This window comes from Ostrea edulis, chromosome 7 (assembly GCF_947568905.1).
Source record: "Ostrea edulis chromosome 7, xbOstEdul1.1, whole genome shotgun sequence".
Taxonomy (NCBI): Eukaryota; Metazoa; Mollusca; class Bivalvia; order Ostreida; family Ostreidae; genus Ostrea; species Ostrea edulis.
In genome coordinates, this window is record NC_079170.1 from 39408721 (window position 1) to 39425951 (window position 17231).

The 17231-nt window shown below is 33.9% G+C and overlaps 1 protein-coding gene across 1 annotated transcript in view; it reads left to right on the forward strand.

Annotated features, from left to right (window-relative positions):
- LOC125654559 (GTPase IMAP family member 4-like) overlaps positions 1-17231 on the forward strand; it is a 44899-nt gene that overhangs the window by 1981 nt on the left and 25687 nt on the right. The window contains exons 2-6 of the mRNA XM_056144377.1: positions 4127-4200; positions 4536-4608; positions 14360-14398; positions 15741-15808; positions 16539-16667. Coding sequence (XP_056000352.1) covers positions 4179-4200; positions 4536-4608; positions 14360-14398; positions 15741-15808; positions 16539-16667 — 331 coding nt within the window. The 5' untranslated portion in view covers positions 4127-4178. The remainder of the gene's footprint in view (positions 1-4126; positions 4201-4535; positions 4609-14359; positions 14399-15740; positions 15809-16538; positions 16668-17231) is intronic.

Below are 17231 nucleotides of genomic sequence, written 5' to 3' on the forward strand. Positions count from 1 at the left end.
GTAATATATTTAGAATGTTGTTGTTTAAGAAAAGAAAGATAAAACAAACATGTGTACTATTTGATATAGGTGACAAAATACATTTTGATACTTTAAAAAGTGTGAATGGAATCGTTCATGAAATAGAGGATTTATAAAAATTAAACAATGTATTATCGTCAAATGTACAAGCTACTGTAAAGTGTTAATTTTTCCCTGTGCAATAAACGTCACATCTGTTAGATATTTTTAAAAGTAGAAGTAAAGCTACACCATTTTAGATGTGGAATATTAATGAAATATATAAAATTACAGTATTTGTAATTATCACCATAATTTAAAGTCATTCGTCTTGAGGTGTCGTAAGGTCCCGTCGAAATTGAAGTAGACAATTGAAGATCTCTTTTAAAGAATGTTTTCAATTTCAAAGTAACGATCAGTAGACCAGTGAATTAATTGTCATTTCCTTCAAACCCTATCAAGAAAAGCAATTCTTTACGATCACCAAACATAATTGATCAAGGGATCTCACAAGTTCTGCCGAAATCGATTCTGTTATGAATATTATACATGTCAATGCACTGTATTGATTATTGAGTTTTGCGTCGTGTGATTTATTGAACAAATGTCTTTAAATAGTTGTTTAGTCATATACATGTAATTCAATCTGATGTTTATGTGCACCCAAACTTACATTGTTTGAATACGTGCCAAGTCAGACAACCACAATTTAAAGCCTCTCGTATTCAAGCAAGGTAATAGCCCGTCGAAATGAATGTAGATGATTGGAGATTTATTTTAAAGCGTTTTGCTCTTGGTTTTGAGGTAGCGATCGGTCAATAAGTGATTAACATGTCATTTCCTTCAAAACCTAACTAGAAATCATTTATACATATAAAGGAAACGTTCTTGCTAAAAAAAATGTTTCCATTTGCATGAATCCACTTTATTGTGACTCGTGAATGTCTTGCTTGATGCTATCGAGAGACAAAACGTAAAGATTCTCATTGTAATCGATCTTATTGCCGTGTTAAATACCCGAACAGCGCTATATTGATTGGCGTTCTTCAGAAACAATATGATGAATCTAGGTCAGCATTGTGTAATACCATGGTTGTGAACTCGTGTCTTCAAAATTTCCAAAACGCTGTTTAATTATATCTACGTTAGTTGCATTGTTGCGTTCCACAAGGGAGCTGTCTGAGTACATGGTCATACTTAATGTAGACAGGATCTTTGTTTGACGTTAACCCACCTCTATTTTTCGCATGGATTTTCATATGACCATACTGCAAATAATCGCTTTAATCAAACGTCAAGGAGTAACGAAGTAGAAGGGAAAGATGGAGATAACGAACACTGATCAATCTCCTAACTACTATAAGCAATACAAAATAGAGAGTTGGGCAAACACGGACCCCTTTACATACCAAAGGTGGGATCAGGTGCCTGGGAGGAGTAAGCATCCACTGTCAACCGGTCATTTAAGGAATGAAATAATAGCAAAATAGCATTGGAATAGAAATTACAAACATGGGTCCCTGGTCTAAAGACCATAAACTGAGAATAGACTAAAGTCAAAATTTTAATCACTCATATCGTCAGACTTATCTAGCAATGACGATTTTAAAAACTGCTGTTTTGTAAGGGATTAAATGTAATTATATGATAAAAATTCGAAAGTTAGACTTAGGTATTTTTTTTAGTTTAAGGTATTGAGGCCTGCCCATACCAGAGGTGATATCCAGTATCTATGAGGTGTAAGCATCTATGTCGACCGGTCATACCCGCCGTGAATCCTATACCTTGATAAAAACGCGGAGTAATACCTAGTCAAAATCAGTGTATAAAGAATGACATAAAAATTGGTATGAAACATGCCAGACAGTATTTGACCAAATGACAGGTTGTATTGGTAAACTAATTGTTTTAACGACAATGTAATTTGCGAAATGCTGACTTTAAATAAGATTGTTTAAACCCCAGTAACATGAGCATATTTTTCAGTCGCCTGTCTCGATTTAATTTTTTTTTATCATAATGAGAACAAGCTCTCAACTGATTAGTTGAAATATATCAACATCATATGCAGGTGATAATGGAATATTGCAACAAAAAAAATGAAAAGTTGATAATTGGGAAGCCAAAGTTATTCCGTGTGCCATAGTTTTGAGCTGTCAGTTTCCAAGTAACATCTATGATCAATAAAGTATCTTAGTATGAAGCGGATGGTGTATTATTCTGAGTTAGCTGGGATATATGGAATCGACAGATAAACGCAAATTATCGTTATTAATAGTTAAAACGACGACATATCTAAATGTCAAAGTGAAGGCCACGAGAAGGATTGTTTTCTTCTCTGCATGTTCAGAGTCAGTGTTTGCCCTGCTCATGATTGTTTTCTTTGTAAGATTTATGTTATTAATCAGTGTACGTCATATTTATCTTTTTATCTGAAAGTTTTTGGATAATTTATAATTTCTTTTTTCTATTTTCATTGAAGAAGCGATTATCTATTATGTCAAAAAGTATACTCTTTAATTCATAGGGAGGAATGATCGTGTTATGTGTTAAAAAAGTCATACATTTTTATGTTGATTTAACACAAGTCTTGTGAATTCAACTTTAGTAAACGTTCTTAAGATCTTTTTTTTTTTTATAGAATTTACATTCGACTGACATCACTTCTACACAAATCGTTTCGAGTGTCTCCTTCACAGCAGTAAATATTTTCGTGAAGGGCAGAGAGAAGGGCTTGATAAAACATTAATTAGATCCAACAATTTATCAATGTTTGTAAGGTTTTTGCGAAGTTTAGGAATTCGGTATAGATATGGTATTCCATATTTATTCGTCCAATTGACTGGGATATTGAAGATGTTTAAAGCTGAGGTATAATGTTGAAGATTTCATCTTTCAAAAACGACGAAGGATGACCAAATATGGAATTAGTGCCAAGTTCGTTTAAAGTACAGTGGTAATTATGAACCTTACGAAGACGATTTTGTGACAAGCTTTGTCAGCTGGAACCAAATATTCCTCATGTAATCTATCTAAATGTTTTATCATTTCTGGTTATTACGTTGATATGAACAAGTGAATAAAACAAACCGAGACCAATCTTATAAATCCTGTAAAGATGTATTGTTTGTAAATATTTTACACACTTATTAAACAACGTAATTGGATATATGTAAAACTTATACAGTACCAATTTTGATGCACCAGATGCGCATTTCGACAAATAATGTCTCTTCAGTGATGCTCAACCGAAATGTTTGAAATCCGAAATAACTTTGAAGTTTTAGAGCTAAATATAGCCAAAACCAGCGTGCCAAAAAAGTGGAGCCAAATTCGTCCAAGGACAAGAGCTATGTATGAGGGAGATAATCCTTAATTTTGAAATGAATTTCTAAATTTTATAACAGCAATTAAATATACATCCGTATTTTCAAGCTAATAACGAAGTACTTAGCTACTGGGCTGTAGATACCCTCGGGGACTAACAGTCCACCAGCAGAGGCCTCGACCCAGGGGTCATAATGTAAAACTTATACGGTACCAATTTTGATGCACCAGATGCGCATTTCGACAAATAATGTCTCTTCAATGATGTATGACGAAATGGGATTTTGATCAAATGATTTAGTCCCAGTTTCAATTTAGTATATATCCAAAAATGTACAGTACGATATAGTGCTCACGATGATCTTGACAGATTACTCTTCATACGCTCCTGTTGTTTTTACAGGTTTCCGTGTGACCTTGGTTTTCAATTTTATATTTTTAGAGGAATTATGAGATTGATCGCACCTCTTTATATTCGCCTTCATCTTAATATCTTCACACAGTGGGTGTCGACAGGGGATGATTGCTCCTCCTAGGAGTATATAATATTAGAATACTGTATATCAAAATGTCGTATTAGCCATGTTAAAACGAAAATCTGTATCATATATTCTTTTTTGTTCATTATAAACTTAACTCTAATTCAAAGATTAATAAGGTTTTCGAGTGCAATGGTGCGCATGAGTTATGAATTAAAAAATCTAGGTGCAAGATAAGAGCCTTTTTATGTAAAACTTATACGGTACCAATTTTGATGCACCAGATGCGCATTTTATATATTTATACGTCTTCTTTACAGGTTAGGAGAAAATACAGAAAAGCAACGCAGCGGATTTCATACAGGGTGTCCTATGGACTTCAAACGTCATCATTGTGAGTTCGCTAGATTAAATCCTTCCTGTGTAAACGTTGAATTAAATGACTTGAATATAAATGAAAAGTAATTTGTACATACGTGAATTCAGTAAGGGTCTTTTAATAATATATGGTTAGAGTTTAGTGATATCAATTGACTTTCTGTTAAAGCCATTTAGATATTTGCTAATCGGTTGGTTGGAAGTTTGTTGTACGTGTCATCGAGAAATGTTCACTCAAGTTGAGACGTCACCAGGTGTAGCATTATCAGTATTATCATCATCGTTAATTACTATTCGTAGAGTATTTCAGTTGATATTTCATTTCATCTACAATATTATCTTGTTTTATAGTGCTGAGTGCTACAGCTGTAAAAAGACCGGTAAATCATGAATCCAACAACAGAGTGAAAACGGCAGTTGAAAGGTAACGTTTGTCTTATTTTTCACCTAAACATTACCTCCGCTTTCTGAGGAAGAATTATAGACGGAACTCAACAGTGACACCACACATAGATTTTACAGATACCCATCTGATAATTGTTTTCGAAGGGGATACTTTTTTTTTTTTTTACCAATTTACCGAAATGTGTAATGATACTGATGCCAAATTAGTAACCAGAAGGTTGGACGAAATATGATATTTTATATACACTACATTAAGTAAGCAAATAATTTTACAAGTGTTAAGAAAAAGAAGACACATGTGCCACGTAATGGTAACATATGTATATTACTTTAATAAAGACTTCAACTTCGCCATCGTCAATTGATGGAGAGAAGTTAACGAACGGTGATCAATGAAAAAATAAAATAAGGAACAATTTCATAAATCCCATAAAGATTGTAAAATTGAGAGTAGGACAGACATGGACCTCTGGGCACACCAGGGGATGAGATAAGCTTATTAGAAGAAACAAGTATCCCCTAATGGTCGGTCATACCCACCGTGAGTCCTATATGCAAGGTGAAGATAACGAACATTGATCAATCTCACAACTCCTATAAGCAAGGTGAAGATAACGAACAGTGATCAATCTCATAACTCCTACAAGCAATACAAAATAGATAGTTGGGCAAATACGGACCCCTGGACACACCAGAGGTGGGATCAGGTGCATAGGAGGAGTAAGCATCCCCCGTTGACCGGTCACACCCACTGTGAGCCCTATATCCTGATCAGGTAAACGAAGTTAGTCGCAGTCAAAATCCTTTATATTAATCAGCTGAATGGCGTAATCCATAGTTAAAATCAGTACGTAAAGAACGGTCCAACCATTGTTTGAAACTGTGAATATAACAAACAGTTGACAGTAGCTGCTTACTCCTCCTAAGCATCTGATCCCATCTCTGGTCTGTCTAGGGGTCGGTCTTTGTCATACTCTTAATTTACCATTCTTTATAGGAGTTATGGTATTGATCACTGTTCGTCATCTTTACCATTTGATTTAATTGTTCCGTTCATAGGTATATGATGTACATAATTTTGTCCACAGTTTGAAAAAACAAAACAACGTTTTAATACTGTATATTTGTTGGTTTGCATATGTAATTTCAGGCATATCTAAGTGTGTTTTCGTCGTCGAAAACACCGACTAAAATTGATGATGATTGATTGATTATATATTGTTTATCGTCCCTCTCGAGAATATTTCACTCAAATGGAGACGTCACCACAGAGTAGTGAGGATCAAGTCTAACCAGGATCCCCACGGCATCAAATTGATGATGAAAAGTTACTGATATGCCAAAGACATATTTACATAGTTTGTTACATAATGACCCTACATTGCAAGTGTAACCGAGCAGGGAGACAGATGTTGGTTTTATTAATCTATTCAGTAGAAAATAAAGGCATTGACCTACAATAACAGATAAATAATATTACAAATCAAGAAAGAAAAACATAATTGAAATATGACAATTGTAAATTGTACCCACAGTAAACGTTTTAGAGGCATACTATACTTTATAAAAATATGTACATGTCTTCTGTAAATAATTTAGATTAAGATCTTACAGACTCATATAATCATTACGACTTTGAAAGCAAAATTACAATAAAGTAAATAACTTGCAATCAAAATAATTACGTACATCAGCTCTTTATATGGAAATGAAACATACTTAAATATAGAAATAACATATCATAAGATGCGGAAGATATCAGCTGGTTGTAACTCATCAAAACATATTACTGCTTTAACTACACAGGTAAACGCGGTAGATTTATACATATGCTGAAAGACTGTTATTGGATAAAGAAATATGTAATGACCAATGAAATCAAAGAAGCAATGAAATAACAGAATAAAACTTTACTCAGCTAACTCAATCCAGATGCGCAATTGAACTTACGGTAAATTGAATTTTAAGATTGTATTTAGCAAAACGATCAATGAAAAATATCAAAACGAATAAATGATATATAAATTCATATTTATACTATCACACAGGGAACACACGAATATTGTCAGGGACTAAAATTATTGTACAATCATATAAGGTTTGATAATAATAAATAATAAATAAAGGGATTCTTGCTCCTCCTAGGCACCTGATCCCACTTCTGGTGTGTCCAGGGGTCCGTGTTTGCCCAACTATCTATTTGGTATTGCTTATAGGAGTTATGAGGTTGATCACTGTTCGTTATCTTCACCTTGCATCCTTAACTGACACTTAATTACAATCAGATATAGTATTTTGTCTATCTTTTCCTTAAATCGAAGGTTTTTATGAAGGGTGGATCTGTAACTCTCTGTTTCATCGCAATATTTTTCAGAGAGCTGCAGTTCTGCAGCTAACGCAGATCAAGCTCTTGCGTATCGAATCAGTAGAGAGACATAAACACCATTTGCATGTGATAATGGGATATTGCGAAATAAATATTATCTAATGAAACGAATGATCATCTTCAGAGAAACTATAACTTTTGCTTCATTCTAATCGCTCGATATGGCTGAAAATGACAATCTTACGTCGCTTATTTTATAAATTTGGAAAATCAGGGAGCACAATTTGTCAATTAACAATATAAATTAAAGGCGGATCCAGGAAGTTTCGAAGGGGTGTAGCATTTGATATTTTACGTACTTTTCATAATTTCCATCCCTACCCCACTTCGATTTCCTCTTTTTGCTGGTGTACAAAATATCGTAGGGAGATCTTGAGACAGTTTTTATTGATGAAAATATTTTAGGTATCTACCACTTGTTTCAAGAGTTGTAGTCATTCTAATCGCCATATTTTACCTAATTTCAGAATGAAATATAAGGGATCCTTTAAAAAACTGCCTTAAAGGCTACTCCCAAAAGGCTGTAGGGTAAATGGTGCAAAATCCTGCATTTTGAGCATAATTTTCCTGGCACTTCTTTGTAACTTTCAAATTATCTATTTGTTAAATAAAAAACTTTTATGAAAGAACCCAATACTTCCATCTCATGAAATGAAATTATTCAAGAATGCAACAATTAGGATTTAAATAATCACAACTAGGTACTGAAAATTTTCGCCCCGGCCCGGGGTCGAACCAGCGACGTACGGCACCCACCTCCTAGCAAGATTGTCAAACCAGTGCGTAAGTCCACTCGGCCACATCGACTTCCCTAAAAATGGAAGCTTTGTTATGCCGGGCTGGGGCGAACATTTTCAGTACCTAGTTGTGATTATTTAGTGCTTTATATATTAATTAATTGATTTTCACATGTATCGTTTAGATCCTAGGGGTAAACGTAAGGTTGGGTGTTATAATTGCTTGTTTGTGCTTTATATTAAATATTCTATACAATTGCATCGAGAGATCCTCTCTCCTTATAAAATATCTTAAACACTGAATGACACAGCGACTGTATGGGATTGCATCAGTGTGTATAAGTAGCGCTTTAGGAGCATAACAAAGCTTCCTTTTTTAGGGAAGTCGTTGTGGCCGAGTGGACTTACGCACTGGTTTGACAATCTTGCTAGGCGGTGGGTGCCGTACGTCGCTGGTTCGACCCCGGGCTGGGGCGAAAATTTTCAGTACCTAGTTGTGATTATTTAGTGCTTTATATATATATATATATATATATATATATATATATATCTGCATTTTTCAATAACTCTTAAATCATATTCTATTTTAATTGTGAATTAAAGGTCGTTCTAGTATAAGTATGGGATGTGTCAAAGTCTGAAACACCTTTCGACCAATACAAGTTACAATGATCCAAGAGGCTTTCATATCGGAAGGAATGCTAGTTCTCTCGATTCACTTGCATTCCTTTTATATGATTTATGATTATGTCACCAAACACATACACAATTTCTTTATTATCAATATCTTCCATCTCAACGGAAAACCTTCATATTATTATCTTTCTTTTTCTCTTTTAATTTTACGGTCTGTCGCTTCCAATAGGAAACCTTCTTGTTATCAGAAGGTTTTTCCCTCTATCATTAAGGTATTCAGTCTCCAACGAAAGACTTTATTGTTATTGGATGGTTTTTTCTCTATTGTTGTTTTTCTGTCTTGCAAATTTTGTGTGTGCAATTTAAAAAAATTGCTTGATTGATTGTTTTGCTGTTTTCCGCCACGCTCAACAAGTTTTCAGTTATCTGGTGGCGCCCAGTTTTTGTTCGTGGAAAAGGGAACCCAGATACAAAGTAAACTGGGCATGCATCGATCGATTTTTGTGAAAGTTTCAAGGATGGTAGATATTTACTTAAACTCGAAATACCTTTTTCTGATTTTTTATTACATCGCTTATTACTTACGATATTGACGTTTTTACAACTTTCAGAGGGTAACGTTTTCCTCGAGTGTTTCGAAAACTATGAAATATATCAGCTTCTAACTTTCAGCGTTTATAGAGGAGACATAGTGGATATGATATAGCGCATTGCGGTTAACCTCATGCAAAAGGAGTTGAAGCTCGCCTGAACTTGAAAATGAGCGATGACTTTTTGTGTAGTTTTGATACATTTTCGTTAATATCTTTATAAACAAAAAATGATTCGTAAACACATACATAACAAAAGTTGTAGATAATGACGGGACTTATTCTACATGTACGATATCAAGTTTTAGGTGGGACCAGCCTCTCACAAAAAGGGCCGAGAGGGGTCAAAAGTATTTTCCAAATATCCCAAAAACTGAAAAGAATTTGTTAAACACTACTACAAGAAGGTTGTTTGTTTTGAGGTTTCGGAACTGCTGATGTCAGCAAAATGATCATTGATTACGTAGTAAGGAAATTGTAGTGAAATAATGTACGACACTTAGATGCCTTCTATCTCTTAGACAACATATTTTGGAAAGCAGTATATGATATGAAGTGGCTAGAATGTGACTTTAAACAAAATGCCATCATTAGATTTTGTCTTAAGTTCCCTTTTAAAGAAATCATGGAATGACCCCTAAAACTGAATATCTTATATATCTTGAAAACTAAAAGTATCATGTTAATCGTTATAGAACAAACGAGATCGTGTTTAGTTCTTATTATCAAGGTATTTCGTTTCAAACGGGATACTTTTTATTTTTAACTTTTTTCTCTATCATTTTTTAAAACAGATTTTGTGCACGCGATTTCTAAGATAAGCGTTGACTGATTTTCTTCAAATTTTCATAGATGATAGATATTCACTAAAACTAGATATAGGTTTTGCGATTTCGTTTACGTCAATTTTTACGTAAGATATTGACGTCATATTTAAAGTTTGGAGGTTAGTTTGTCCAGGAGTGTTCTCGGACACTATCAAAGATATCAACTTCAAATTTTCAGCGATTGTAGAGGACACTTCATAGTTGTGCCAACTTGCATTCAAATGTGTTCAACGCAAAAGTCAGATCTCGGTAGGACTAAAAACATCGCAACTTATTACTGTATTTTGGACACATTTTCTTTGATATCTTTTGGTGTAGAAATAATTCGAAATGATATATCGAACAAAATATATAGAAACAGACGAAACCCCTTCGACAATGTCAATTTCGAGGGTCCAGTCCTTCAATTAAGGGCAGAGAGGGGACAAAAGTATTTTCTAAATATCTAAAAATTAAAAAGACTTTGTAAAGCATTATAGAAGGAAAGTTGTTTGTTTTTCATGTTTTACAACTGCAAGTCTAAGCAAAATGAACATTGATTACGTAATAAGGGATTTCAAGGCGTAAATATACGAAATTGTTATGCTTTCTATCTCTTAAACGAAAAAATATTCTAGTGAACATTATATAACATGAATTGGTCAGAATACGACTCTAAATAATCTGTCATATTCAAATTTTGTCTTGCATCCCCTTTTGAAGAAGTCCGGGCGTGACCCCTAAAACTGAGTCTCGCATATATCTTGAAAATTAAAATATTTTGTGAAACATTGTACATGTAATACATATTTTGTAGATAATGTCAGGACAAATTCAACCATATCAAATTTTAGGGCCCAGCCCCTCAAATTAAGGGTCGAGAGAAGTCAAAAATTTTTCCTAAATGTATCAAACACTAAAAAGAATTTGTTAAGCACTATTGCAACAAAGCTGTTTGTCTTGACGTTTTACAATTGTTTTGTCATGAAAATAATCATACAATAGGTAGTAAGGGATTTTAAGGGAATAATGTACGAAGCATTGTTGCCTTCTCTCTCTTACGTAATAGAGTGTTCCAAGGGGAATATTTTACGAAATTTGATGATTTATATCTCTTAAACGAAAAATATTTTGATAAACAATTTATAACATGAATTGGTCAGAATGTGACTCTTAACAATATGTCATTTTCAAAGTTTGTCCTACATCCCTTTTAAGGAATTTAGGGCGTGACCCCTAAAACTGAATATCGTATATATTTTGAAAACTAAAGACATTTTATGAAACATTATACATGTAGAACACAACTTGTAGATAATGACAAGACGAATTCAACCATATCAAGTTTCAGGGTCCAAGCCCCTCAAGGTCAAAATTGTTTCCAAAGTATCTCCAAAATTCAAAAGAATGTGTTAAGCATTATTAAAGCAAAGTTGTTTGCTTTGACGTTTTGCAACTGCTGATACCAGCTAAAGGAAAATTTGTTACGCAATAAGTGATCTCAAGGAGAATGATATATGAAACTTTGATGCTTTATATCTCTTAAACGAGAAATATTTTGTTACACAATGTATAACATGAATTGGTCAGCATGAGGCTCTAAACAATAGGTCATATTCAATGCTTTTTCTACATTCCCTTTAAAGGACTTCAAGCCACGACGTTTTTATTCTGAAATCTGACGATACTTTGTGAAACAATGTTATAGATAATCACATGACGCATTCGACTACATCAAGTGTTAGGGTCCAGTCAGGAAAATTTAGGGTTGCTAGGGGTCATAGTAGTTTCCTAAATATCTCAAAAAATTAAAAAGAATATGTTAAGCATTATTGAAGCAGAGTCGTCTGATTTAATGTTTCGCAACTACTGATGTCAGGAAAATGAACATTGAGTAGGTAATAAGGATTTTAAAAGGGAATAGCCATGAAACTTTAATATTTTCTACCTCTTAACTAAAATATTTTGTAAAGCTTTATATATCATGAATTGGTCAGAATGTGACTCTAAGCAAATCTACAAATTTTGTCTTACATCCCATTTTAAGGAATTCCATAGCTGATTCCTGAAACTGAATATCCTCCATATTTTGCAAATTGGAAACATTTCGTGAATCGTTTTAGAACAAAAGTTATAGAGAATGAGGAAACCTACTCAATGATATGAAGTACCTTACCCAGGAGTGCTCGAACAGTGTCCTCATCATCTAAAAACTGGTAATAATTTCGTAAGCATTACTGATGCAAAGTTGTTTCGTTTGACGTTCTGCAACACCAGGTGTCAGCTAAACAATAATTGATTACTTAATTAGTGATCAGTAAGAAATTATGTGGGGAAACTGTTATCACTTAATTCCAAAATCGGACGAAAGACCTACTCGTTGGTTGCAAGGAGATCTTGTTTAGTTCTTATTATTCTTAAAGAAATGTTGTGGACGCGATTTCTCCGATATGCATCGGCCAGTTTTCATCAATTTGTCAGGGGTGATAGATATTTACTTAAAATTGATACATGATTATCTCACTTATTACGCAAGGCATTGAGATTTTCCAATTTTAGAAAGTCATATTGTTCCCGAGTGTTCTCGAAAATTATTCAAGACATTGAGTTGAAATTTTCGCCGATTGTAGACGAGTTCATAGATGTGCAGACTTGCATTCATTTTTTTAACGCAGAAACGTCAGAACTCGGTAAGAATAGAAAAACGTCATAATCTTCTATTGCATTTGTGCACACTTTTCCTTCAATATTTTTCTATGCAGAAATAAATTTAAAAACATATATATAACAAATTAGTAGATTCAATAACAAATTTTAGGGACTAAACTCTCACAATAAGGGCATAGAGGGTTCAAAAGTATTGTATAAATATTTCGAAATCGGTTGAGAATTTACTAAGCATTACTGAAGCAAAGTTGTTTTATTTTTATATTTTCCAACGGCTGATGTCAGCAAAACATGAACATTTATTACATAATAAGGGATTTAAAGGGGAGCAATATACAAAACTCTGATGCTTTTTATCTCTTAAGTGAAATATATTTTGTACAGCATTATATTTATATTACAAATCGCATTTCCGCTATAAACCAATCAATTTCACACATGACACAATCCGTTCATATGGATAATGAACGGATTATGAACTAGTTTAAAGCACGCAATGAAGAGAGTATAATGATTAAAAATTACATCTGCTACAAAGATCTCGCAAAGTCACACCTCGGATTAAGATTGTGAACTTACGTGGATAATCATCCTAATATTGTGGTCCCCTAGCTTCAAAATACAGTACACCGAGCAATGTTCGTAAAAGACAGGGTAAGACGACGTGTGACGTGATGTCCGTGCTCAATTAGATTAAAGCGTCCCATACAAAAAAAGTAAAATAGATGCATAAAATGGTCTTTAGTGTTTTATATGGATATTATTTAATGAAAAATATCCGAGAACAAGACGACGTTTAAACCGACACCCAGTAAGCCTCCATATATTTTCATCGAGGCATGTGTTTATCATCACGAGACTATCACGTGACACTATATATTTAGATCCAACTAAAATGATTGTGATAATTGCAAAAGTGCAACGATATCCGTTACATGCAGGCCGACCCTTTTAATATTAAAAACAGAGTCTACTTTACATTAACTGAAAAGTCTTGGGAGCAATTTCTCCGGTAGAAGGAAGGAAGTTTAAAATGCATCTAATGCAGCATATTTCTTAATTTTCGAGAGTATGCAATAGATTTTCAGATGCGAAAAGGGGTTTCTTTTTCTGTCAGAAGTTGGTCTCAACACTTTTCTGATATAGCAATGTATTAAGAATATGAATATATAAACATCAAGCACAACCATACACTGGACATCGTTGCACTTTTACAATTACTGTAGCTGGTCGCTATAATTATGTAAATTAAACGCAGTGCTAATCGGAATCAGGAGAATATATAGGGGCGATTTCAAGGTAACAATATAAAATGAACATCACCATCGCACAAACTAGATATAAAAAATGCTGAATGATTTGGCATGGAAAAGAAATAATATATGATTATATGATAAGCATTTGACAAGATTTTTTTCCATATATACTGCTTAACACTTGATAAAGGTAGTAAATAACTACATGCTATTTTGACATTTTCCCCGCGATACAACTGTAAGAACTTGTACGTCGTGACGTCGTTTTTATTGTGATGTCATATAGTGCGAAGTGCACTGAGGAACATTTATACACAGCACTGTAATTATTCTCGGGAAGCCTTAACTGAACTGAGTGCTTTGACGTACGTCACATTACGACTGTGACAGACGGGGATCTTAGAAGTTCGTTTTATGCAACAAAATATTTAATGACTTATAGAAGCAATGTAAACGAACGGTGACTATCAACTATAAGAATTGAAAAGCACAGATTTATTTCACCTAGAATTTAACATTGAAGTATATGGGAAAAGCATGTTTTATCACAATATTTTAAAAACAAATTATGTTTTCATAATTATCTCTTGGTTAAAAGTTACATACACTTTATTTTCATGAAAATATGAAATAAAATTAACCATTGACCACACACATTTTTAGAAAATTAGATTTTTCTTATTTTTACAAAGGGCAGACAAACTCTTTCAAAAGGTCTTCAGTGCAAAAAGGTCAGCTTCTAATCATTTACCAGTCATGTGAATTTCATTTGCTTCACTTTCATCATTATTTAACAACAAATTTTTCTGTTGATCTTAATCCTTCAAAATTGTTCATTATCCTTTCATTATACATGGAATACCTTAAGTGCAAATATATTTTCATGTTGGTGTGGAAGAACCACTTTTATTTGGATGCATTCCTGCTGATGAAAATATAGTACTCTTCATATTATCTGTTTCTGTTCCGGTTCGATCGCTTTAACCTAGTATTCGATTATCGATCCAGGCACACCATTAAACTTAATACATGCCATTTACGTAGTGACTGTCCTTTCACCAAATACCTTAGAGGGGAAAGTCAACTGAAGAACGAAGGTCTCGAGTAACGGTACGTTGATTGATTAGTTAAATATTGTTTAACATCCCTCTCGAGAATATTTCACTCATACGGAGACGTCACCACTGCCGGTGAAGGGTTGCAAAATTTAGGCCTATGTTCGGCGCTAATGGCCATTGAGCAGGGAGGGATCTTTATCGTGCCACAACTGCTGTGACACGGGACCTTGGTTTTTGCGATCTCATCCGAAGGACCGCCCCATTTAGTCGCCTCTTACGACAAGCAAGGGATTACTGATGACCTATTCTAACCCGGGTACCCACGGGTTGGTAACGGTAGGCGTTGGCTCGATAATACACCAACACTCCATCACGCATGGTGTAAAATTTGTGGTACTCCCTATTGCTGCCGACTGCGTTTTGCGAATAGATGACGTTGAAAATAACTAACAGTAACTAATCTCACAATCCTATAAAGAATACAAATCGAATACACATCCGCTTTTCACGGATCGCATCCTTCGTGAGCCATCTATTTTGAGAAGGAAAACGGAATAATCTGTAGTTAAAGTCAGTATGAAAAGAACAGCCTACCACAATTGAAACACGACATCATCCCAACTCATGGCAGGTTGTATTTGCTAATAAGACCATTGTGATGATTATAAATCTTGTTAAATGAGACTCTTGAAACATCTGTTCCAGTAGTCTGCTTCATTCGGGAATTTCACCATACTCAGAGCAAGTCCTTGCGCAATTCATGTAAGATACATAAACACTATGTGTAGGTGATGATGGTATATTGCTATATCAATATTGAAAGTTGACAATACAGAGGCAATCCAATTATATTGTATTAATGTGTCTTCAATCTAATGTTTTATTTTTTAAAACTTATTTAAAACTGGTTAAGTTTTCGTGACCTATAATGAACATACCTTATAAATTTGATACTTAAGGTGCAATATAATAATTGATACATTTTGTATGGGTTTTTATTTGTTTGTTTTTTCAGTTCTGAGTTGGAAACCAGAAAGTTTCATTCAGATTTTAGTCCTGCAATCGGGAGAAATGACACACACAGTGAGTATAAAAAAGGAGTTCCTATCAGGGCGAGTTTTCATCAGATTGAGAAAAGGGGTGGCGTTTTCATGCTAGATGTTCGTAAATGTTGATGGATTATATATATATATATATATATATATATATATATATATATATATATATATATGTATGTATGTATGTATGTATGTATGTATGTATGTATTTATGTATAGTAGCACTAAACGTATAATGACTATCGACACAAAGAACAATGGTGAATTGACAAATTTTGTGGACGACCTGTCCTTCTTTCCTAAGGACGATATAATATTTACATGGAAAAGAAAACTAAATATAAAAGGAATTTAACACTACAACTAAATTACAAAGGTGATAACAAACAAAAATGTCTATATATCAAAATTATCGAATTAAATATATTGCAATCGAAAAATCTGTTCTGTTCGAGCATCAAGACTGAGCTGAACTAATCAGCTTTTCTTTTTGACTTGATCCAGTGTAGGACATAAGTTCAAAATCTTAGGTAAAAAAACAGTAACTTCGAGAAAATGCACGACCATAAAGATTATTGATATTTTTTTTCGATGCTGATAAATTCGTTTAAGGTATACGTACTCGTAGCTCGAATTTTTTTCTACTTCAATCTATATAATCCACTATGCTCGCAAATATTCAAATACATACATGTTTATTTCATTAACCATCTTTATACATGTAGTTTCTTTTTACTTTCGTCTATGTCCTGTAGAAGTGGAAAAAGACATTACCAGGAGGTCGCCTTACAACACGAAAGAGGGCGATCCAGAATATTTAAACGAAAGCATTGGGAAGTTCTTGAAAACTTGGAGGAGCAGTGCTAGGGAGATAAGAGTTCCAAGTACTTTACTTTTTAATAAATTTTGTGAGGATTTGCAATGATGGCTCATTCTTGTGGAAGCCCTTAAACCCTCCCAGGCACCTGATCCCACCTCTCATGTGTCCAGGGTTCGTGTTTGCCCAACTCTCTATTTTATCTTGCTTATAGGAGTTATGAGATTGATTACTGTTCGTTAGTTTCACCTATCATGCAGTAAGTATTACGGGAACAGAAACTCCAAGTTTATAACATTTCAGACATTTGTCACTGTATACTGCAGTCTTCAAATACCGAGTTTGCAACCTAGGCTTTACCAGGCTGTACATAGAAATTTAAAATATTTTTCAATGATTAAAATATCATATTAAGCATCTGGCATAGAATAGTGCCTACTTGTAAAGAACGTGACGGTTTCTACCAAATTTAGCCCATATATATGCAAGAAGTTATAAAACCGGATAAGAAGGAGACTACGTTGGATACATGCTGCAATTTAAAATCGAAAACTTTCAATTGATATATACATGTATAATCAGTTGCTTCAAGTTGCTTTAATACACAAAACACCGCTTATAATTAGCGCAC